Genomic DNA, 24,873 nt, shown 5'->3' with positions numbered 1-24,873 from the left:
TAGCATTACAATAAAAAATGATTCGCTGATACTCACAATGCTACTAGCCAAACTCTATTACAAACTTTAACATCAATTTCTAATCACAGGAGGAGTTAAAGAAACAAAGTACATTACAAAATTTACAAGTTGGGAAGCATAACTTCTTTTTTTTTTTTTTTTTGATGAGGACGATTAGCCCTGAGCTAACATCCACTGCCAATCCTCCTCTTTTTACTGAGGAAGATTGGCCCTGGGCTAACATGCGTGCCCATCTTCCTCTACTTTCTATGGTATGCCGCCACAGCATGGCTTGACAAGCGGTGCATTGGTCCACGCCAGGGAACCCCAGGCTGCCGAAGCGGAGCGAGCGAACTTAACCACTGCACCACCGGGTCGGCCCCACGGGAAGCATAAACATTTTAATACATGAATTAACATTTAATGAACTTTGTATATGGTCAGTTTAAAGCAATGTATTAAAACATGGATGATATTTTACCACAAAAGTCGGCATACATTTTACAGTAGTACAGCTCCATGACCTACAGGAGTAAGTGCTTGTAGGACTAAGTAACTTGTTAGTCTAAAAGTCAGGAGACCTGGACTAATTCACTGCCAGTGAGAGGCTCTCACTAACTCACTGGGTTACCTAAAGCAGTAAACGTGGCCATACTAAATATCTAATGTTTGGTAAATGAGACAACTGAAATAGAGGATCAACAGTTCTATTCTGATAAACACACATAAGAGATTCAACAGGTCACAACACAACATCACCCCAATCACTATCTACTGTATATTCCCATCATACACAATTTAAACTTTATTTTCTATAGTTAGTTATGAAGAATCTGTGTTTTACATACACTAAAATGATGAATGTCTCAAACTACACAGGTCTTCCTCAGAAATTATAATATGTGCACCTTTTGAGAATCACTGCTACTCGCCAAATTATGATGAACATTGCTATTTGAATTCTGAATGCACTAGCAGTGTTTCACTTTCTCCCTCTACCGAATTTCACAAACAAATTACCATGTTTTAGCTTTATTAATTTACATCTTTCTGTGAAGACAATAATATTTTACTGGATATTTTGGGCAAGAACCATCTTAAGAATTCTAGTATAGCAGGGAAGCTAAAGAGAAATAGGCAGTCATTTTAAACTACTTTAACAATATGCCGTAGCCCTTAATGTTTCTGCTAAATGTGAGATTAAAGAAAGCAAATAATAAAGTAAAAAATATGGAGACAGTATGAGTTTCTGAAAATATTCTTGCAGTAGTAGGGAAGAATCAATACATTTTTTAAGACATGCTTTATGTAAGACAACTGAAAATTTTGTAATTACCATACAGCAGCACTGAAGACAGTTTGAATCACCAGAAAAAGCATGGACTGAATGATGACATGGGCATACAGTATACAATCTCTAGTGAAAAGAAACTTGTGCAAATTGTTGTCCCAATTAGCTACCACTTCCCAAGGTGACCTAATCACTGAAATGAAAAAAACTTCCTAAAAGAAACTCCAGATAGTTAAGAAAACTCTATTAACACATCAAATCTGCTTTTATAAAAGCCTTAATTTTCAGAGACACAAAAATTATACTTATTTCTATATACCTTCAATGTGTGATTGCATCCTATTTTCAAATACATCTTTATAGACACATTATTCTCACCTAATCTTCACAAAAATTCCTTTTTTTTGGGTGGCACAGTGAAAGCTGCTGGGAATACGCAAGTAATTTCTTTAAGCTTACATGTTCTTACCTAACTTGACCAATTTCACAGGATTATCAAGCAGCAAAGCCAAGATTAAAATGTAGGTTTCCTATTATTCCACAGAGCTAATAACATCAGTAATAAAAATCTGAGTTTAAGGGGCCGGCCCGGTGGCGCAAGAGGTTGGGTGTGCGCCCTCTGCTGCGGCGGCCCGGGGTTCACTGGTTCAGATCCCAGGCACGCACCGACGCACCGCTTGGCAAGCCCTGCTGTGGCGGCGTCCCATATAAAGTGGAGGAAGATGGGCACGTATGTTAGCCCAGGGCCAGTCTTCCTCAGCAAAAAGAAGAGGATTGGCAGATGTTAGCTCAGGGCTGAACTTCCTCACAAAAAAAAAAAAAAAAAAAATCTGAGTTTAAGGAAAAGCATGAAGAAAAATGTTGACAAACCAAAACCTAACTAAATTTTAGTTATATGTAAATTACAACAACAGGATAATTGTTCTGGTGAGCAGAACTGTATCTTATGAAAAATACACCACCTCATTACCCTGCAGGTTGACTTGTCACTCTTAACCATCCCAAATAAAGGTGAGAACATATAAGTAAATAAAAAAAGACTCAGGAATGTCAATGTCAAAAAGTCCTAGCACAAAACTGTATGCAGTGACTCATAAGAAAACCCTTTAAGCCCTCACGTAGAACCTATTTATTCTGTTCATCTCGTGTCTCACAGTCTCAACAGATTAAAAGCTGCAAAGAGAGTTGATGCTACAGACAGACACAAGTAAGCAGTAAGACGTATCAGCCTAAGGGGTGGTGGGAGTTTGACCAACATTGAAGAGGCAATGAACCGCAGGATTCCCCAAGGGCCTCAAGATAAAGTAACTACTATATTGATTATCTCAGGTCAAGAGAATTAAACTGTATTCAGTGAAATCTGTTTAAGAAGGCAGAAAACTATATAATACATTGAGAAATTTTACTGTCAAAATTATCTTGAATTATTCTTGTTCTTACAGTAGTGAGTCTCAGTTACCTGGAAAATTCTCTCATGTTAGATACATATGTATTCAAGTGTCACACATTTATTTTATTAATCTATTTCACCCAAAATCCTGCAAATATTTTTAAATGTTTTATTTAAACATTAAATAGTTTTTATTTTAAATGTTATCCAAAAAAAGAGCTATTAATTAGAATTCACTAAGAAGGCCACTGATGGCGCCCGCCCAGTGGCGCAGTGGTTAAGTTCACGCACTCTGCTTTGGCAGCCTTCATGCGTTCAGATCCTGGGCACGGACCTACACACCGCTCAACAGGCCATGCTGTGGCAGCGTCCCACATACAAAACAGAGGAAGACTGGCACAGATGTTAGCTCAGCGACAATCTTCCTCAAGCAAAATGAGGAAGACTGGCAACAGGTGTTAGCTCAGGGCCAATCTTCCTCACCAAAAGAAAAAAAAAGATGGCCACTGAGTGTTTTGGTTCCAAGATACAAACCTACTGCAGCATGAAACTGAGATAAAGCATCAGCTAGCTGTCCCGCTGCAAGTAATTTCTTGCCCAATTCAAGATGTTTCTCAACATCTGCATTTACTCCACATTCAGCACCTGAAAACAAATTAAAAAATAAATTAACTTTCCACGAACAAAGATTTAATTCTAAAGAATAAAATGTTAAAAATATAGTTATCTGCCTCAGTCATCTACTCAGATGAGAAAAGTCACAGAAGCTGAAAAGTGACCTAGAGAAAGTAACAAAAGTATAAACAGTGCTTCATTTTATAGAATGTAAGCAACTCAAAAATATACCAATATCAACCTCATCAGTCAAAAGAACGTAACCAGTCTACAAAATACAAAGGAAACTGCACAACACAGTAGTAGTAAAAATATGTTAAACCACCAAATTAGGATTGCTTTGTTAAACTAGAATCTCACTTTAATATTATAGAGTCCACTATAATATTTAAGTACTTACTAAGCATCTACAATGCACTCGGCACTGTTCTAGCTATTTGGGATAAGTGAGCAAAACACACAAAAACCTCTGCCCCTCATGGCGTCTGACATTATGGTGGGCGGAGACAGACATAAGAAATAAATAAATCACACAGTTTTTTAGGTAAAGTACTACGGAAAAAGTAGAGCTGTGTGAGAGGGGTCACGAGTGTTGGGGATTTCAGTACTAAATAAGGTGGGCAAGGGCAGGCCTCACTGAGAAGCTGACATATGAGCAAAGGCTTACCGGAAGAAGGTGAGGAACTCACCATGCAGACAGCTAGGAAAAGAGCTTTCCAGGAAGAAGGAGCAGCCAGTGGGAGGGCCCTAAGTCGAGAGAATGCTGGGTATGCTCCAGAAACAGCAGGGAGACCAGGATGGCTACCACAGAGCCAACAAAGGAGATAGCAGTGTAAGACAAGGTCCCAACCATGTATAGTTTTGGTTTTACTCTAGGTAAAATGGGGAACTACTGAGGAATTGTGAGTAGAATAATACGATCTGACTGACCAGGCCAATTATCAGTGGATTGCCTCTCCGCCCTGAATTCATTCTTCAGTACTTCGTTGTAAAAACGGACTGGAGTTTCTAAGCATTTCTTCTTTACACTGAGCACAATGCTATGCTCTGTCAGTAAAGGGCACTGAAGGGGCACGGCAGGAAGGACACCTTCTGGTTTCCATTGCTGCCTTTACTTTCCTCTGGCTCCTGCTGCCTGGTCTGCCATGCAGCGTCTGCTGCATGGTGTGTGGCGGGAGGATATCCAGTGGTGCCCTGCCCTAGCCATAAGCCCAGGGGTCCAGTCCCTCAGCCACCTGGCAGCCTTGACCAGACACCACCTTCCAATGAAGACACCATGCACTCCAGGCTTCACACCTACAACAGCACCCCAACTTCCCCCACACACAGGCCAACTAGCCTGGGCTCACCTCCACCTAAGAGAGCTGTTTCCTGCTTGCCCAGGTACTGTGGACAGCTCTGGCCCTGGCAACTCAGCAAACTTGTCTACCAGCAAACTTGGGCTGCAACTATACCTTCTCCAGTGAGGTCTGAAGCCGAGCACTGAGGAGGGGGTCCTCCCCTCCAAGCTGGCCCTTCCTTGGGGACTGTCTCTCAGCCCTAGAACATCCTTTAGAGTTCTCTTTACATCTTCATAGTTACTCTCTCATCATAACTTAACAATTCTTTATATTAAACTTTCTCTTTTTAAATTACTGGGTAGTGTCTGTCTCCTGAATGGACTCTGACTTATCCACAACTGGTACTGGGAGTGGTCCCAGGAGGCAATAGGCAGACCCAAAAAGATAGGATTTGAGAGCTATTTTGGTCATGCCCTTGAGATTGAGTGCAGTGCTGAACTCCTTGTCGATGAGAAATAAGATGTCATTAATCCCTAGCAGGTATTGGAATCATAATCAACATACAACTTCTGGTTGACAGTAATGAAGTGCTAACTGAGGCACATGCCTTGGAAACCCAAGTGGCAGCTGCACTTGACCGGGATGGCGGTAACGATGAAAATAAGGACAGTGGCGTGGAGTGGATTCTTTGAGTGCACTAGTGCACTCACATAGAGAAGCTTACGTCTCTCAGCTCGAGCCACAGTCTGAGAGCTTCCACAGTAGCCCTAAAACAACCTCTTTTTTGTAGCCACAAAGCTGATTTAGCTGAAAAATAAACACAAAATTTACTTTTGAGGGTTGTGGAATTAAAACAACAGTTGAATTCACAGTCTCACCAAGTTTCTTCTGTGAAATTTAGGGTATGCATTAGTAAAGAATGGGATCCTAAAACTTAAAATGGAGACAACTGGTTGGACCCAGATGAAACTGACCAACTTTAAACCTTCAAGTCCTTCTGAGTCACCCTAACCATTCCCATTGTCACTATACAGGTATACACTATGACCCCCCAAAATAGCTTACACACCAAAGGATTGCAAGACTTTGCTGATAAACTTGCAGAAAACCACAGAACATGTGTGGGAATGGATTCTAAAGGTGTTAGACTAAGGAGAGTGGACTATAACCTTATATCTGCTCTAATTCATTGGTATGTGCCACCTACCAGAGCAGAGGTCAGCAAACTGTTTTTATTAATAAAATTTTACTGGAACACGGACATGCCAATTTACTACTTACTGCTTTCATGCTACAATGGCAAAGCTGAGTAGCTCTGACAAAAACCAAATGGCCCGCAAAACCTAAAATATTTACTATCTGACCCTTTACAGAAATGATTTGCCAACTCCTATACTAGAGATCCCAGATTTAATATACTAGCTCATGCAGCTAGAGGTGGCTCTAACAACTTACTTGATTGGCTGATTAAAACTTGGACTCAACAACATCCTATATTTAATAAGGCTGAGATTCCAGAGAGTTTCCCTTGCATGATAAGAAGGCTCATCTAAAGGCTTAGAGAGGTGGGAATGCTGTTGAACTTCTCATGTGTGACCTACACACCAACCTCCCACCTATGATCCATGAGAGGGCCCAGAAGACACTCCCTTTACTAAAGCGTTGAGGAATATATTAGTGAGGGACTACCTGCAACCTTTTCAAAGCTCTGTGGTCACTCCCCTTTGTAGGTCAGGTATGACTATGGGCGATGTCACCATTGAGATGGGCTTCCTGATTTCAATGGTGATGATGGGATCCTGGAGCAGCAGAAGCTTAAGTAGCAGCACTTAACCATCACAGCCTAGGTAGGCACATTAACTGTGAAGGGCATCCACCACAGAGGAGACTCTTAATCATCAGGTGGATAAAATGACATGCTCTGTGGAGTCAGTCGACTTCCTTCCCCACCCCACCAGTGCTTGCGCAAAGGACCCACGAACAAAGTGGAGGCTATGAACAGGCTCAAAAACACAAACTACTCCTTACCAAAGCTGATCTGGCTGAAGCTACTGCTGAGTGCCTAACCTGCCAACACCAGACACCCACCTTAAGCTCTCAACACGGCACCATGGAGGGCAGGGGAGTGGCGGGGTACCAACCAGCTACCTGATGGCAGATTGATTACACTGGTTCTCTTCCATTAGGGATCACCTTCGCATATTCAGGATACGAATTTGCCTGTAAAGCTTCTGCCAGCACCACCATTCACAGATTCACAGAATGCATTATTCACCATCATGGCATTCCATACAGCTTTGTATCTAATTAAGAAACTCATTTCACAGCAAAGGAAGTACAGCAATGTGCTCATGCTCATGGAATTAACTAGTCTTACCACATACTCCATCACGCAGCAGCAGCAGGCCCATTTGAAAAGTGGAATGGCAGCACTACTTGGGAGACAAAAACCTGAAAAATTATTTTACAGGCTGCAGGTTATGCCAGACTATCCTATGGTGCTATCTCCCCTACAGCCAGAATACATGGGTCCAGGAATCAAGAAGTAGAAGTGGGAGTGGTTCCTCTCATTATTACACCTAATAACCCACTTGCAAAATGTTTGCTTCTAGTCCTGGCAACTTGAGCTCTGATTGTCTGGAGATCTTAGTCCCCAAAGGGGAAACGCTTCTATAAGAGGACACAACAATGGTTCCAGTGATTTGAAAGATGAGACTCCCACCTCACCATTTTGTACTCCTTATGCCACTGAAATCAACAGGCCAAAAAAAGAAAAAATGGTTAATCTACTGGCTGGAGAAACGATCCCAATTACTAAGGAGAAATGGGGATTGCTGCTATACAACGGTGGCAAAGAGGGCTACATCCGGAACCCAGATGATTCTCTAGGGTCTTAGTAACTCTATGTCCAATACTAACAACTAATGAAAAACTATAGCAACCAAAAAACAGAACAATTAAGCACTCAGACCCTTCAGGAATGCAAGTTCGGGTCACACCATCAGGTAAAGAAGTGAGAGTAGCTGAGGTCAAGAGAAGTATGGAACAGATAGCTGAAGAGGGAAGCCATATATATCAACTATGACCTCATGACCAATTACAGACACAAGGACTGCAGTAGCCTCGCATGGTTTCTCTTTGCTTATTATATACATGTGTTTATTGTATATACAGTCAATCCTCACAATTCACAGCGTCTGTATTTGTGAACGTGCCCATTCACTAAAATTCATTTGTAACCCCCTAAAATTCATTTGCAATCCTCAAATTAATTCTCAGGGTGCCTTGGGAGTCATTTGCAGACATGTGCAAGTGCAGAATGGCGAAACACTTGACTCACTCAAAGTGCACATTCCCAGCTGAAGTCAAACAAGGTGATGCTCTGCCTCCTTGTTTTAGCTCTCATATTATAAACGAGCGTCCTTTTCACAGTATACTTAGTGTCACGTTTTTCACATTTTTGTGCTTTTTGTTGGTGATTTCACTGTTAAAATGGACCCCAAGTGTAGTGCTGTCTAATGTTCCTAAGGGCAAGAGGCTGCGATGTGCCTTTCAGAGAAAATATATGTGTTAGATAAGCTTCCTTCAGGCATGAAGGATACTGCTGTTTGCCATGAGGTCAATGTTAATAAATCAACAATATATTAAATAAGATATTTTTAAACAGAAACACACATAAAACAAGGTTATGTTTTGATCTGTTGACAAAAATACAGTGACCTGAGGCCCTGTGGGATCTTAACCCTGTATTTCCTCCTAGGAGCAACAGTTCAAGATTTGCTAATTCAATGTTCACAATGACTTTATGGAACATAACTAGCATGAATAATGCGAATCAACTGTACTAACCATATTTTCTCTAATTCTCATTTTTATTTTATACACAAGTTGTTGGAATTAACGATTTAGTCTAAATATAACTGAATACTGAGTGGGACAGCGATGGAATAAGAGTAGTAATTAATATAGCCAGTAATGGACACAACGACTGCTGGAACTGTGTCTTCTCAGTTGGAGTACAGGTGAGAATCTCTTCACTATTTATAAGAAGAACAGCTACATCTTGTTAGATAGAAAATCGAGTTGTTTTGTTGTAATGGAGTTCAAATGTGTGCAGAAGGGTACATGTGTATATGGGAACTAACGAGCCAAAGCATCTCTCTTTTATAGTGAACATGAAGGGATACGGCAGGAAAAAAAATTAGAACAGTCATCACTTGTGAGAGTGGGAGAAAGGACAGGGAAGAAGCACGAGTGAACTTTCTGGGGTGTTGATAATGTTCTAATCTTGATAAAGGTTTAGGTTACACAGGTGTACGCAGCTATCAAAACTCAGCAAATATTTATTTAAAATATGGACATCTTACTGTACATAAATTTTACATCCAAAAAAAGCTGCTGATGATATGCATGTTAAAGTATTTAGGGGCATGTATACTGATATTATTTTCAAATGCATTTAAAAAAAAGAATTAATGGATGGAGAAATGCCCAGATGGATATGTGTTAAAAACAAGTATAGTAATTACATTAATGGTAGAATCTAGGCTACAGGTATCAGAATGTACACTACAAAATTGTTTCAACTTTGCAAAATGATTAATAATAAACATTCCGGAACAGCTGGGAAAATATACAATATAATAAGTTATGATGAGAGGAATACACACAGGGCGCTTTAAGGGCACAAGTTAAGGCACCTAACACCTATAGTTTAAACAAAATTTAAAATTCGATTTCTCAGTCACTCTAGTCACAGTTTAAGTGCCAGATAGCTAGTGGCTAGTGTATGGAAAAGTATGGATGTTACAGAACATTTCCCATCATCAAAGAAGGTTCTATTGGACAGCGCTGGCGGAGGTGGGGGGCAGGGTTCCCTGAGGCTTCAGGAAAAATGGGAAGGATATCACCTATGTGAAAAGGGAAACCAACATTCTAAACACAAAGAACATCATATTTAAATGCCCAGAAGTCAGAGAATTAACGAGACTTTCAGAGAAATTAAAGTTCAGTATTTCAGCTAGCTCTCCTCTCCATCATGATTTGATTATTCTGAAGTGGGTCACTTTAACTGCTAGGTGATTCTAGTAAACAGCCAGAAGGGAAGGAAACCAATAAGGTATCTATTACAATAATCCAGGTGACGTGATGGTGACTCGACTATGGAGAAGCAGCAGTGGAAATAGAGAAAAATAGACTGCTTAGAGAAATACAAGAAAGAAAGAAGACTACACATGGCTTATGTTAACTGGATGTGGCGGTTAAGTGAAGAAACAGCAGGAGTCCAGGATGATACCCTGAGCAACTTTAGCAGTTGCCTGCCATTTAAGTTATCGAAAGCAACTGAATTCCTTATTTCATCTACTATAGGAAAAAGCTGAATGAAATTCACTTTATCTTGCTATTTGCCCTACTAAACAAAGTAGCTTTTTCAGCTTTTCATATTCCTAGTCTGCAGTTTCTGTGTAGTGTCTTACTACTAACCTTGGCTGTCTGTTGGTCCCCTCTGTACAAGGAAGGAAGGGGAAAACATGAGAGAGGGAGGGAGGAAACCTTAACTTCGTGGTCTCAAAAACTCAGGATCCTGCAGAGCCCTATTTGTTTTGGGCAACAATGTGAAGACGTCTAACCTATTTACGAGTGTGTGGGTAACATCTGGAGAAATTAGTCTGGGGTTTTCAGTGAGCTAGCTGTTTATTTTTTCCCATTTAAAATGAGGGTATAGGCTTCTGCTCTGGGAAAACTCATTATGCAATATAAATTTGGAAACCGACTATACTCAGATAGTGCAGGTCAATGTAGTTCCATCCAACGCCACACCATATCCAAAAATACAACCTGCTTTTTGTAATGAAGATTATGGAAACTAATTTGTTTCATTTAACAAATGTTACTGTATATGCATTATGTATAAAACTGTGGCCATAACAGAGATGAACACGGTAGTCTCTTCCAAAGAGGCAACAGGATCCTGTAGGCTTTAGCCCTGTATTGAGAACGCCCTAGCCAGAGGGTTCTCATCACTGACTGGAGAGAGACAGGCTGTTTTCTAGTATTACACTGGAGTCTCTGTCACATACTGAAGTATTTACAGAATATATAATACGAAGAATGGGACTGACTTCAAGATAATCTTCCAGTGGAGGATGAAAGTATAGATGAAACAAGAATGGCATGTGTTGATAATTTTTGAAGCTGAGTGACAGTACACAGTGGAACATGATACAATTCCTTCTACTTTGGTATATTTTTAAGATTTTCCAAAATCAAGTTTTGTTTTTTGTTTTTTTGTGTGTGTGAGGAAGATCAGCCCTGAGCTAACATCCATGCCAATCCTCCTCTTTTTGCTGAGGAAGACCAGCGCTGAGCTAACATCTATTGCCAATCCTTCTCCTTTTTTCTTCCCCAAAGTCCCAGTAGATAGTTGTATGTCATAGTTGCACATCCTTCTAGTTGCTGTATGTGGGACGCTGCCTCAGCATGGCCGGACAAGTGGTGCATCAGTGGGCGTCCAGATCCGAACCTGGGCCGCCAGTGGCGGAGCACGCGCACTTAAGCACTAAGCCACGGGGTGGGCCCTAAAATCAAGTTTTTTAAATTTAAAATTTAAATCCCTTCGACAGAGATTGGATTGGTGGTTGCCGGGGGGGGGGGGGGGGGGGGTGGGTGAAGGGGATGGTTAGGTACATGTGTGTGGTGATGGGTTGTAGTTGGTGTTTTGGTGGTGAACATGATGTAATCTGTGCAGAACTGGAGGTATAGTAATGTACACCTGAAATTTTTACAATGTTGTAAACCAATGTTACTGCAATAAACAAAAAATTAAAAAAAATAAAAAATAAAAAAATAAAGATTGATGATAAAACAAAAAAAAAAATTTAAATCCCTTCAGTGAAAACTAGCTGATAAAAATTACTTCTTACATTAGAAAAATAAATTTAGAAGAAAGTAAACCACTTCTTACATCAGAAAAATAAATTTAGAAGAAAGTAAACCACAGGGACTACTAGATCAAGACAGCCAACTGAGCACATGAGCCTACCTCCCAACATAGCCAAATTCTAGAAATGATAGAAGCTATTTAAAGAGATACATGCATAACCTTGCTGGGGGAAAAAAAAATTAAAGAAGAAGGAGGCCATCAAAAAAACAGAAATTTTAGATAAAGTCTCAAAACATAAAAAGGGCAGGATTGGATTGGTGGGCAAAATCACATCCAAACACCCTCCCAGGGGAAGTGTGCCCGTGAGGTGGCTACAGTTCTGAGTGCTCCAAAGTCTAATACAAGGAAAAGGAAGGGGCCCTGGGGATTTCCCAGCCTCCAGCCAGGCTATCAGCCTTCTCCCACAACCAGCATTCAAAGACTGGCAATGAGCAATTCTGAAATACAAAGATGATCATAAAATCAATCCTTAAGAAACTAAGACCAAGTAAGAGAATTAAAGGAAGAAAAATCAGTGTTTGATTTAAAACATGAATGGGGAAGAGGGCATCCTGAATAACAAGAAGCCTCTAGCATGCCAAAATATGACCAGAAAAGGAGCACAAAACAAGTGCACAGGACGGCGGTGGGACCAAGCTCAACTTTAAGGAATCCAAAGGCAGCTCCATCAAGTTAAGAAGGATAGCAGACGTACGCAAGATAGATCACATTGGGCCTTGCAGGACATGGTAAGAAATCTAGATTTTATTCTAAGTGCATAGAGAAGTCATCAGAATGGGTTTTACCAAGGAACTGACTATCTGATTTACATTTTAAAAAGATCACTTTGGCTGCAATGTGGAAAACAGATTGGAGGCTAGACCAGAATGGAAAGAACTGTGGTGGTGTGAACTAAGGATAGCAAGTTGCATTAGAGTATATATATTCTGATTTCATGTATGCTTTAAAAAGAAGATATAACATGTATTTCTGTGTTGTTTAACTTTTTCCAGTAAGAATGTATTCACGTACTACTTACAAAAATTTAACAAACTAAGACTGAGGAACGTATTTAGTTAGAGATGTTGCTGATTAAATAATCACTTGCAATTGAAAACTCTTAAAGAATATTTGTAAACACTATAGACATATCATATTTTACTATGAAGCAGCCAATTAAGTCAGGAAAGAAAAGCAAAGTAAACCTGCCTCAAATGTTTTTGTTAAACTATAGTTCAAAGGTATATCAGATACTACAGGGAACATAGGTGATACAGAAACTAAAATTTAAAACTGTCCCTATGTTCTATAGATACTAAAATATTTATGAATGAAATGATGGCACGTGTGATATGTTTCAAAATAATCCATGGGTGTGGATGAAATAAGATCAGTCATGAGTTGGTAATTGTTAAACCTGAGAGATGGGTATGGGGGGTTCATTATACCATTGCCCACTTTTGTTAAGTGTGTGAAATTTTCCACAGTAAGTTCTATATTAAATCCCTTTCAGGGATTAGAGGTGGGGAAATTAAAACGGTTAAAGATAATCCATTTTGATTTTTTAAGGATAATTTTTTTACATAATATACATCCATAAACATTTACAGTTCCTAGTGTAAAACAGAAAAGACCGTGCATCACTCCTGGAGAGAGAAACGTGTACAAAAACTGTGGTAAAATTATACTAGAGAACGAACTAGAGATCAAATAAGAATGGTGAAAGTGCTGTGTGTGGGCTATGGAACAATCCAGCCTATTACTGTATACAATTAATTACAGGAGTATGTTGATGGGTATCTATGTGTTCTCAAGATGTGGGGGGTAGTCTTCAAAACAGCATGAAGATTTCAAACGTTTCCCTACTACATTTTCTCAAAGGGGAGATCAGACTAATGTACTGAATAGAGGATTCCAGATTGCTGGAGGAGGGAACAAATTTGGGTACAAGATAAACCATTAGCCAAGTGCTTTCCTCGAGCAACCATGAAAATGTTTAACAGGAAAGATGTTATACAGAAGGCATTAAGAAACTGCTATATGCTGGATACTTTCAGTGTTTTTCACTTAATTTTCACAACACTAGAAAGTAAACATCTTTCATACTTTTATAACTGAGGAAACTGAGGCTCAAAGAAGTTACCCATCCTGCCTGAAGACTCACAGTAACTGTTCAAAACAAGATTCAATTCCACAGCCCAGCTTTCTTTTCAGGACAGCACATGATTGTTTTCCCCATACAAATCAGGTTCAGCTTTCCACAGTTACTAAGCCTTGCATGCTTCACTCACTCAACCCATGATTTAATGTAACATTTTAGCCACAATTGCTTCCAACCTCACAGGTTGAACCTGAAGTCCAGTGGGAGGCAAGAAGGCATTTGCAAAGTTCTTTGAACTGCTATGTCAGGTTATGTCAGGCTCGACATTCTTCACTGAGAGTCCTCGAGGTTTCCTGCTCCACAGTGCTTGGACAGAACTCAGCCCTTGTCCTCCACCTGGCCGGCCCTCCACCACCTCCTCACAGCGCCCTCCAATGGCCCCTTCTCAGCCATCAACCACAATTACCACATCCCACTAGCAGGTGCGCCAGAACTACCACCAGGACTTAGAGGCCACCATCAACTGCCAGATCAACCTGGAGCTCTATGCCTCCTACATCTACCTGTCCATGTCTTGCTACTTTGACCCTGATGGTGTGGCTTTGAAGAACTTTGCCAAATATTTTCTTCACCAATTTCATGAGGAGAGGGAACATGCTGAGAAACTGATGAAGAAGCTGTAGAACCAACGAGGTGGCCAAATCCCGAAAAAATCCCGAATTCTTCAGGATATCAAGAAACCAAACTGTGATGCCTGGGAGAGCCAGTCGAATGCAATGAACTGTGTGTTACACTTGGAAAAATACATAAATCAGTCACTACTGACCACCTGGCCACTGACAAAAACAATTCCCACTTCTGTGACTTCATTTAGACTCACTACCTGAATGAGCAGGTGAAACCAATCAAAGAACTGGGTGACCATATAACCAATCTGTGCAAGATGGGGGCCCCAAAATCTGGCATAGTCGAGTCCTGGGAAGACAGTGACAACAAGAGCTAAGCCTTAGGCTGGCTTCCCATAGCCACAGGATTGAATTCCCTGGTCACCAAGGCAGAGCATGCATGCTGGGGTTACCTTTACCTCTTCTATAAGCTGTACCAAAACATCCATTTAAGTTCTTTCATTTGTTCCATTCCTTCAAATACAGTAATTTGGCACTCCCCCCCAAAAAGAGTTATGTCATACTGTCACCCCAAAGATTGGGTTACTCTTCAAACTAAATTTCTCTTGCCTTCTAGGATTAAAAGAGGTATCCAGCATTTCTCTGTCCCTTCTGAATAAAACTCAGATCTGTATTATGTTACAATTTCATCCAATATAATTTTTCTGTTTAATAACGTGATAAGTAAATACCACCTCCTCTGTGAAAATTTCTTTGGTCACATTTCCATAACAGAACCTGCCACAATGTAAGGGTGGGTTGTGTAGGCTCCTTTCTCCCAGCAAGAGATGGTGTGCCTCCTAACTGGGATCTTCCCTTACCTTCCTCCAAATTCAGCACCCAGGCTGCTGCCCAGAGCAATTCTTCCAAAATGCACTCCTAATAAAGATTCTGCACCATTTTCCTATCACTGGCTAGATTAAATCTAAATCCCTTCAGATATAAAGGCAAACAAGACCGCCATGATCAGGTCCCATGGTGAGTCCAGCCTCCTCATCCCTCACCCCTCCACCTCTTACTTCATGCCCTATAACACAATGACCCCGCTGGACTCCCCTGAACACACTATGTTCTTATGCCACATCCCTTTGCACTTGCTCTTCCATGAAAAGGCCTTCTCCACTTGCCCACCTGGAAAATTTCTACTCCCCCATCAGGATTCTGCCCTCAAACACTGGCTCCTTTGTGAAACCTTCCCCAACTACTTCAGTGAGACGATGGGAAAAAGCCCCTTCTACGCTCCTACTAAACCTGGCATCCCCACACTCACAAGTACAGGACTTCACTTTGCAATACCACTGTCTCAATATTGACCTTCACAGTTTGCCTGCCTCTCACAACCCCCAACTCCCCAATCCAAGTCAGAAGCAAGTATGACAGAAGGAACTGCCTTTTCTTCTCTATATCACCTAGCTCAGCACCTTGCACAAAGTGGGCACTCAATATTTACTGAATGAACGTAACTATTTTCCTTCTTACTTAAACATATTATAATTCATCAGAATAATAGAATCTAAGATATATAATAACAATTATCAAATCAAACTGATACTACCAAAGACTGATACAGACAATAATATATAAAAAAAAAAAATTATTTGTAAATTTTGGCTGTTTTTGCAATATGTCAACTCTATTTTGAGCCATGGGTAATTTTTATTCCTATGCCACATCCTGGGAGGCAGTGACACCAAGAGCTGTCTCCTATTTTCTGAGAGATAACGCAACCAAACATCGTGCCATCTCCTAATCAGCATTAAACAATAGGTTTCTCCTTAGACAAGCATAACCACAGGTCAGCACAATATACAGGAAGGGCAGGAAGAAAGGTGAGGAAGCTCAGTCTTGCATTATAGTTAGTATTAGAATCTGTCATATTTTGGAGAACAAAAAATAAAGAATTTTAAGAAACGTAAAGTTGAGGGCTTAAAAGTATGATGTGGTGAGACTAACAATCAAGATCGGAAAAACCAGACTGAAAAAGGCAAGAATTGGTGATCAAAATGCTAGGGTTCAAGCTAAAGCCAGATGACAGAGCCAGTAGCAAGCCCAGGGGTAGCCGTTCAGGTTGGAGCACTTAGAACGTGAAGGAGGATGAAAACCATAAGATCATTCTACAAAGGAACACAAGGCAAAAAAGACCAAGTACTGTCTATAAAAGATCCGATGAATCCAAAATCCAAGCAAGATGGGGCAGGGTTTGAAAGAAGTCGCACAGCAGAAACATAAAAAACAGTGGAATCTGGCCACAGAAAGACAGCCAGAACTTCATTATCTTAGCAATTCCATAGTCAAGTGAGGACCAATGACAAAACGGTTTCAATAAAAATACACTGAGCTGGAAACTGTAAGCACCTCTTTCCAATCATGCTGACCTTAAAAGTGGTTTAGTCTACACAGCCAAACAGAAAGGAAGAAAAGGCTTAGTTATGTATATCTGAACAATGATATCTGAACAATGTCTGTACTAAAATCTTCCCGAGTGAACTAGGAAAATAAAATCTATTGGGTAAGCAGCTTTGCTCAATTTCAATGCACCTTAACTGTCTTTGCTTCAATTAACTGTGAAGGCATACATGTTGCTATGGGATTCCTTGCTCAAGGAATTTCTACTTGGAAAATACATTTGGGAAAGTCCTTGCAAAAAACAACTCAAATAGTCAACTTCACTCATCCATTTAAAAAATATTTATTGCACATCTACTTCATGTCAACATGTTTTAGGTACAGAGACAAGAGCTCTTTCCATAAAGCTTATATTGTAGAGGGAACAGATAGACAAGAAAAATAAGTGAGATGATTCCAACAGCGTTAAGTTTTATGAAGAAAATACAAAAAGGTAAAGGGAGAGTATTAACTGAAGGAGAGAGTGCTTGTGTGTGTGTGTGTGTGTGTGTGTGTGTGTGTGAGGAAGATCAGCCCTGAGCTAACATCCGACGCCAATCCTCTTTTTAACAAGGAATATTGGCCCTGGACTAACATCCGTGTGCATCTTCCTCTACTATATATGGGATGCTGCCACAGCATGGCTTGACAAGCAGTCCGTCATTGCACGCCCGGGATCCAAACCTGCAAACCCCCGGCGCCGAAGCAGAGTGCGCGCACTTACCTGCTGTGCCACCGAGCCAGCCCCCCAGAGTGCTTTTTAACATCCTGTCAGGGCAGGCCTCTCCAAAACATGAATGCTCATTTGAAGACAGATCTCAGAGCAGACCTTTCCAGAAGACTGTGGGAACAGCAAGAATAAAGACCCCTAGTCAGGGGGGACCGGCCCCATGGCGTAGTGGTTAAGTGCTCACGCTCCGCTGCTGGCGGCCAGGGTTTGGATCCCTGGCGTACACCGACTCACCGCTTGTCAGGCCATACCGTGGCACGTCCCATATAAAGTGGAGGAAGATAGGCACGGATGTTAGCCCAGGGCCAGTCTTCCTCAGCAAAAAGAGCAGGATTGGCATGGATGTTAGCTCAGGGCTGATATTCCTCACACACAGAAAAAAGACCCTTAGAAATGAGCTTGGCATTTGGAAGTAAAAGAAGTTGATGTGGTAGGAGCTTGTGATGGAGGGGAAGATTAAGATGAAAAGAGATATAAGTAAACAGGAGTCAGATATATAAGGCTTTGCAGTATTAGTAGAGTCAGATATTGAGGGAGAACAGAAGATCAGGAAATAGAGACTACCAACAATTCTTTAAAATCCTGCTGTCCAGGGCCAGCCCCCATGGCCTAGTGGTTAAGTCCAGCGTGCTCGCTTCAGTAGCCTGGGTTTGGTTCCCCAGGCACGGACCTACACTGGTGGTCACTGGCCATGCTGTGGCGGCAGCCCACAGACAAAACAGAGGAAGATTTGCCATAGATGTTAGCTCAGGGGGGCATCTTCCTCAGCAAAAAAAAAAAAAATACTGCTGTCCAGAGAAGCAAAGATACAGTTCAGTAGCTGAAGGAACACAACATCAAAGAACAGTTTAAGACGGAAACACTACAGCATGTTGGAGTGCTGATGTCAATGATCCAGCAGACGAGAAGAAAGTGATGACACTGGGAAGAAACGATAACTGGAGGAGTAATATTTTCAGAAGACGTGAGAAAATGGTATCCAGGGCATAAGTGTAGGGATTGGATTTTGCCAGGAATAGAGATGCGTTATCCACTTTAACATAAGGAAAGTAGTAGAATGGGTAGAGATACAGGTAGACTAGTGAATTTAGTGATAGAAAGGAGAAGAAACTACTCTGTGATAGCTTTCATTTTCTCAATAAAGACAAGGTCTAAAAGAATGAGGTAAAGGAAGAGAGGAAAGGGGGTTTAAATTGGAGATTTAAGGAAAGAGGAAAAGATTTGAAATACTGATTTTCAAGAACAGACAAACTAGGGCATTATAGGAACATTGGCAGTATTGAGTGTGCATTTGAAATTGAGATTATGTGCTTAAAACGAGACCAGTTGGCAAGGTGATCTCCATTTTCTCCATCCATGTTCAGCTCTAAGGTACAACAAACAAGTTGGCCAAGTTGGATTTAATCAGTGTCGAGTTTTGCCAAGTGAGTAAAACAAAAGAATACAGGAGCAAGGAAATTAAAAGGTGTTTGCAATGGAGTGACTGCAAGATGGACCACCAAATCTAAACTGACAAAGGAAGGAAGAGGACATGGATGCTTGACAAAGCACATCTTATACCCCCAAGCGGTCTGTAAACTCAACGACAAAAACCATGAGTTCTATACTATGCATAACTCACCAAAGACTACAGCGTAAGCCTCTGCTGAAGGATTAAATGAGTCTTCCCCATATGCCAAAACTCCAAATAACACAAACTCATCAGATTTAAAAAAAAAAAAAAGCTTTCTAAACATCTTGAAAGAAAAATAAATCTATGGTTGCAATGTTTTAGTTCTAAACAGCAGATGACTGGGTTCCCACGATATTTTCATATAAACAAAGATTAATTGCTGGACATTAATCAAAGGAAAACCATGGCAAAAGAAATTAAACTTAACCACAATTAATTCACTTCATTCGGGAAAATAAAGCCTAATTACTACAGGGCATCCCATCTCAGAACAACTCCCCCTATCTCACAGAATCAAAACTACTGCATTTCCAGGCACTCTTGCAGCAAATGCTAACTAGTCGAGTGAATCGGAACTTTGACGCTACTGCCAACTATAGCCTACCTCATTAAAAATAGTTTAAAATAATTCCAGAAGCTATCTGAATATCTGGTAGAATATTTAGTTTATATAAATTACTGAAAGTCACTCATTTTCCCTACTTTATTTATTCTTTCCATAATTAAATAATGTCAAGAAAATCCTAGGGGATACAAAACATACTTTTAGTAGGTTAGGTCCATATAAAAATTATCACTATCTTTTATATTTATAGATTTTCAACTACTCTTTTCCCTGTGGCCAAATATACGATTTAGTCAGGTCAGTTCAGTGAAATAAAGAAAAATTGGGTCTAGGTAGCACGTTAAGCAAGAAAAAGAGATAAAAGAGGGTTTGGTTCCCAGGCTGTGTTCCTACTCAAAACACCACATAGAACAAACCATTAGCAAAGAATTAAAACAGCTTCTTTATGTGTAACACAAGAACACTGAAGTAGATAATACTAAAGTTTTCTTTCTGATCCAAAAATTCTATTCCTAATCTAGTGCTTTGGACTTCCCTCTTTCAAAGGCCTTTCCAAAAGGGGGTGCGCTAAAAGATGTAATCTTTCAATTCATAAGCCTATTACGTAGGTTCTTTCTCTGGATTACAATTATCAGAAAAGTCTGGAAAAAAACAAAGACAAACATTTTTAAATCAGAAATAAATAGGCCAACTAAACTAATTATTGGTGACACTCTCCATCATACGCAATTCTTTTTGTCACATTCACTCTTCTCAGACCCATTCTCCACTCTCTCGCCTCTCTCCAAGCGTCAGGCCAAGTAGTGAAATCATGCAGACCTGAGTGCCTCCAGGAGGACTCGGAGGTTATCGAACCCAGACACAGAACTTATTAGGGAAAACAGGAGCTAATAGTTTGCAAATGCAAGTCAGAGGTTCTTATCTTTATATCCCCATCACCAAATTTAGTGTCTATTACATAGCACACACCTAATCTAATTCCTCTATATAACTTATTACATCAGTGATTCTCACTAGTGGGTTCTTTTTAGAAATGCAAAATTTCATGTCCCACCCAGACCTACTGAATCAGAAACTCTGGGAGTGGGGCCCAGCGCTCTGTTTTAAAAAGCCCTCCAGGTGAGATTCTGATGCATACTCAAGTTTGAGAACCACTATATTAAACATAACAGGAAATCACCTTCCTCTTCATTACTGCTTTGGCAAAAAAAAAAAAAAAAAAAATTGCTGCTTTTTCTCAGCTGCCACCACTTAACAAATGCTTGGGCCCACAGGATGCTGTTAACCACTTCTATCTCCAGCCTGCAAACAAGATGAACTTTAAAGTCAAATACCTTGAGTTCAATTTATGGCCCTTAGAGTTAACAGCTATGTGACCTTATATAAGTTAGTTAAACTCCTGAAGCCTCAGTTCCCTCATCTGTAGGAATAAGAGTAGGAATAATATCAGATAGCTCCATAAATAAGATAGCTTACCAAAAGGTGCCTGGCACCCAACAGACCTTCAATAAATTTAAGATCTTTTTCCTTTCTTCCCTACCACCTGTACCAAGTTCCTGCTACTTTACACAAGCAATGCTCCAAGACAGCACTCTGGCACTCCTCTGAGAAACATCACCAATGCCTCCTATACAGAAAAATGTCTCCTATACAGAAAAGATCTCTAATGAGGTTTCTCTTATGAAAAATACCACAGGAGAGAAGTGAAGTGTTAAAGTCCTACAGAATCATATACAGAACAGCAATTCTAAAGAGGTAGTCCAAAAGACAGTGGGAAAAGCAAACCATACAAAAATGTGCACCTTTGTAACTTAAAAAAATTGGTATTTTCATAGGCAACTTTCTGCTAACATAGGCAATTTTCTCTTAAGTGCTCAAAATAAATCATTACTGGTAACTGGACATAAATGTTATACTTGGGGAGGAGGTAGCATTAGAAAACGCAAGACAACTAGAACACATGACCCATATTAAAGTAGTCCAGGCATTCAAATTTCAATTCCCTAAATTTTCTGGGGCAACCTCACTGTCAATTTCTCTGTCCCAATGTTACCACACTACATGTTCTGATTTTGGGCTCAAAAAAATATGGTGACGAGGGAAACCAAAAAAAGAAATAAAAACACTGCCCTGAATGAGAACTAAAAACTGGAGAATATTACTTTTTTTTTTAAAGTTGAGAATTTTGAGGGGATTTTACAGGAAACAATTCCCAACCTCAGCCCTTCCCTCCCTCTAAGCCCAATATTATTAAGTCTCCTATTAAAATGTCTAATTTGACCGCCTTGACTACTAACCCTTTTCACGGAGATGAAAATAGATCAGCGCAAGTGATATATCAGTATACTCGAATATTTCGCATAGTAACCAAGCTAGGCGCATTCGTTCAAGTGGCGTTTTCAGCTTTAATTCTCACTCCTCCCGCTGACATCTAAGATGCGACAGCCCTCTATTTTTGCTATTCTGTTAGGGTAGCCAACATTCCAATCCGTAGGACTGAAGGGAAGTTTACGCGTTCGTACTTTTTTCAGGGGACCTTGTTTTCAGAGCACTCGGAAAAAGCAAGCCAGCCCTAAGCTGAATGTCACCACGCTGGGAGTGTAAAACCACCCACTTGAAGTGCCTGGCCCTCCCGGAGCTCGAGTTCGAGCCCCGGCTCTTGAACGCACCCACCTAACAACTTCCATACAGGACACGGAGTATAGTATCGGGAGGGTTACTCACTTGTAACAGGCAACACTGTCCCCTCCACTTCACCCAGCTGGACCCACCCTCCTCCCCTGAACTCCAAAGCGACAGACGCCTCCCTTTTGGCCACCTTTACCGCCTTCTCCCAGCACCACTGACCAACAGTGTCCCCAGGCTCCAAGCGAGGGTCCCGAGTGAGGCCAGGACCCGACGGCTGCCCAAGTCTCCGCGGCCCAGGACGCTGCAGAAGTCGCCGCCCGCTGCCCCGCTGCCCCCGCCCCCTCCGACCCCTTCGGTCCCGCTCCTCACTCCAAAGCCGCCGTCCCGGCCCCGCGGCCCGCCGCTCCCGGCACCTCTTCCCCCGACAAACCCGGAACCCGGCGCCGGCCGCCACCCAGGGGCGGGCTCAGGCCCAGCCGGGCCGCGGAGTCCCCGGCTCCCGCCCCACGGCCCGGGCCGCCCTGAGGCTCGCGCCCGGGCGCAGGCGGGGAAGCGCCGGGGGGCCTGGGTCTGGCCAGGGCAGGACAGGACTCACCTTCGTACTGCAGGTCGACCAGGACCAGCAGGAAGGGGAACACCGAGCCCAGCCGGCTGGTCACAGAGCCGGGGGCCACCATGTCCGAGGGCGCGGGCGGTGAGAAGGCACAACGGTGCGGGGCCCAGGAGTCCCCGCCGCCACTCAAGCTGCAGCTGCGCCCGCCCGCCGTCCGCTCTCGCTCAGGCCTAAGGGGTGGCTGGCGGCCAGCGGAGGAAGGCAGCGGTGGGCGGGGCCCGGACGACGCTACGCCCCGAGCGCCGCCGCCGTCCAATCGCCTTCTTCCTGGCCGCTTTCCTACTGGGCTCGCCGGGGTCGTGGTTCGCGCTGATAGGCTGCGGAAGCCGTCGCCCCGCCCCCGCTGTGATAGGATAACGTGGAAGCACGAAACGAGGCTGCGTCCGCCGGTCGTGGAGCTGTCAGGCAGCTCCACACCGCTGCGGTCTAGCGGAGGGAGGCGGCCGCCGAGTCCGCATGCGCAGGCCACGAAAGCCTTTTTGGGTCGCTCCCGGCACGCTAGGTGGGCCAGGAGGAGGCTTTCGGCAATCCGACGTGTTCCGGTGAGGAAAGGGAAGCCCCGCGCCCGAATGAGAAGGCCAAACCTGGTCCCGGGAAGGCTGAGGGGAGCCTTAAAGCGCCTAGAATGGAGGCCTCGGAATGGACCGGAGAACACGACGAGTCTCAGAGCCTGCTCCCTCCCGCTGAGCGTCTGGGAACAAACACAGACCGAACTGAAGAGTGCGCGGGAAACGGCCAGGGGAAGCTGGGCTCGTAAAGTAGGGTGAGCTGGTGGAGCCCGGAGCATTTCAGGGGCTGCCAGAGAAGAGCATTCGGGACCTACGGCGGGTAAGTGAGCGTGGCTTGGAAGCTTGGGGACCCCCTCCCCCCGACTGTCCAGCGGACCGGCGTGCCCAGAAAAGAAAGCAATTCCGGAAGATTCCGTGAAGAAGAATCCAGGGCGGCACAGCAGCTTAAGAGGGCACAGCGTTCTTGGGAGTGCAGCCAACGTCCACTGTAAGGAGAAGAGGAGAGGCCTGTTGGAGTGGACCTTGTCTTCCGTGCTCCTCAGAGGAAACTCAGCAAGAGAGAGAGGAACCTGAACAAGATCAAGTGCAAGTTACTCAGTTTGGCGTTAAGTCTGTTCACGGCCGCTTCCTCTGGTGTCCCCAACGCAACCCAACACGCACACTATGTGCCAGTGGTGTTTCACCTGGGGTAAAACCGTCGTGCTCTTCTGTGTTAAGCATTGACAAGTGCAGACTTATTACTTTACCAGTAAGTATGTATTTGCCACTTTGGTGCTACGTTACACTTTAAAAGAACTCAAGAATTATAAATAGCGTGGTGAATTTGTGATTTCCTGAAGACACTCCAAGGAGAGTAAAAGCAGAGAGGCTTGTCGCAAAGGAGATGGTTTCCAGGGGAAAAAGAAAACTGAGTTCTTGACTAGTGGTGGTGGAAAGCAATGTAATATAATGTGAAGGCTTCTATTCCAAAAGAACTACTACGAAGGAAATGGTTTCTAGAAACCAACAAACAAACAAAAAACTGAGTTGCTGAATAGTTGTGGTGCAAAGCAGTATAATAAAATATGAAGAGGAGAGGATTCAGATCCAAGAAATATAATTCCACACCATGGCTATTATCTAAGTTATCTTCATCTGAGAAGTGAATATGATCCTGATAGCCTCCAAGGTTTGTTTTGAGGTTTAATGATTATAAAGTATTATACAAATGTTACTCATCCTTCTAACAAGAGCAGAATCATGAAGAGACTCCTCTCCAGCAACTCCCTGGGATTTTGGGGGGGCAGGGAGGGGTGCCCTTTTCCTCATTGACATCACAAGGCTCTGTTAGTGGAAAAAAATGGAAGGTGATTTCACTGTGCTCAGTAGTTAGTGAAGACATCATCCAAATGAGGTACCATGGCTAAGGCAGCCAACAAAATGCTGAATGTAATGAGGAAATCCTGAGTTTTGTAAACAAATAGTACTACACTGGGAGTTATCACCGGGATGGTGGCTGTGATTCTAGTCTTAATGAAAAAGCAGAGTTAAAGAAGTTCTAAGGATGGAAAGTAAAAATGATTAAGGAGATGAAAGACTTTCTGTTATGGAAAATAAAAATAGCAAGGGTCTTCAGTGTTGAGTGATTTCAAAAATTCATTGATCAAATTATGTAACTATGAATCCTAAAGTCTTAAAACTAAGCTTTACAAAGTATCTCTTGAAAGAGATCATTTTGCAACAAAGA

The 24,873-nt window shown here is 42.1% G+C and overlaps 1 protein-coding gene and 1 pseudogene across 1 annotated transcript in view; one reads left to right on the top strand and one right to left on the bottom strand.

Annotated features, from left to right (window-relative positions):
* The window catches only part of DNAJC3 (DnaJ heat shock protein family (Hsp40) member C3), a 69,993-nt gene extending 47,184 nt beyond the window's left edge, over positions 1–22,809 (bottom strand). Inside the window, exons 1-2 of the mRNA XM_058548391.1 lie at positions 22,621–22,809; positions 3,216–3,326 (exon numbers count right to left, since the gene is read on the bottom strand). Coding sequence (XP_058404374.1) covers positions 3,216–3,326; positions 22,621–22,702 — 193 coding nt within the window. The 5' untranslated portion in view covers positions 22,703–22,809. The remainder of the gene's footprint in view (positions 1–3,215; positions 3,327–22,620) is intronic.
* On the top strand, positions 5,219–14,609 carry LOC131410380 (ferritin heavy chain-like; annotated as a pseudogene).
* Positions 22,810–24,873: the final 2,064 nt, after the last annotated feature.

The sequence above is a fragment of the Diceros bicornis genome, chromosome 9, assembly GCF_020826845.1.
Source record: "Diceros bicornis minor isolate mBicDic1 chromosome 9, mDicBic1.mat.cur, whole genome shotgun sequence".
Lineage (NCBI taxonomy): Eukaryota > Metazoa > Chordata > Mammalia > Perissodactyla > Rhinocerotidae > Diceros > Diceros bicornis.
Note: the sequence above shows the minus strand (reverse complement) of the source record. Positions and strands in the feature narration are given on the sequence as shown.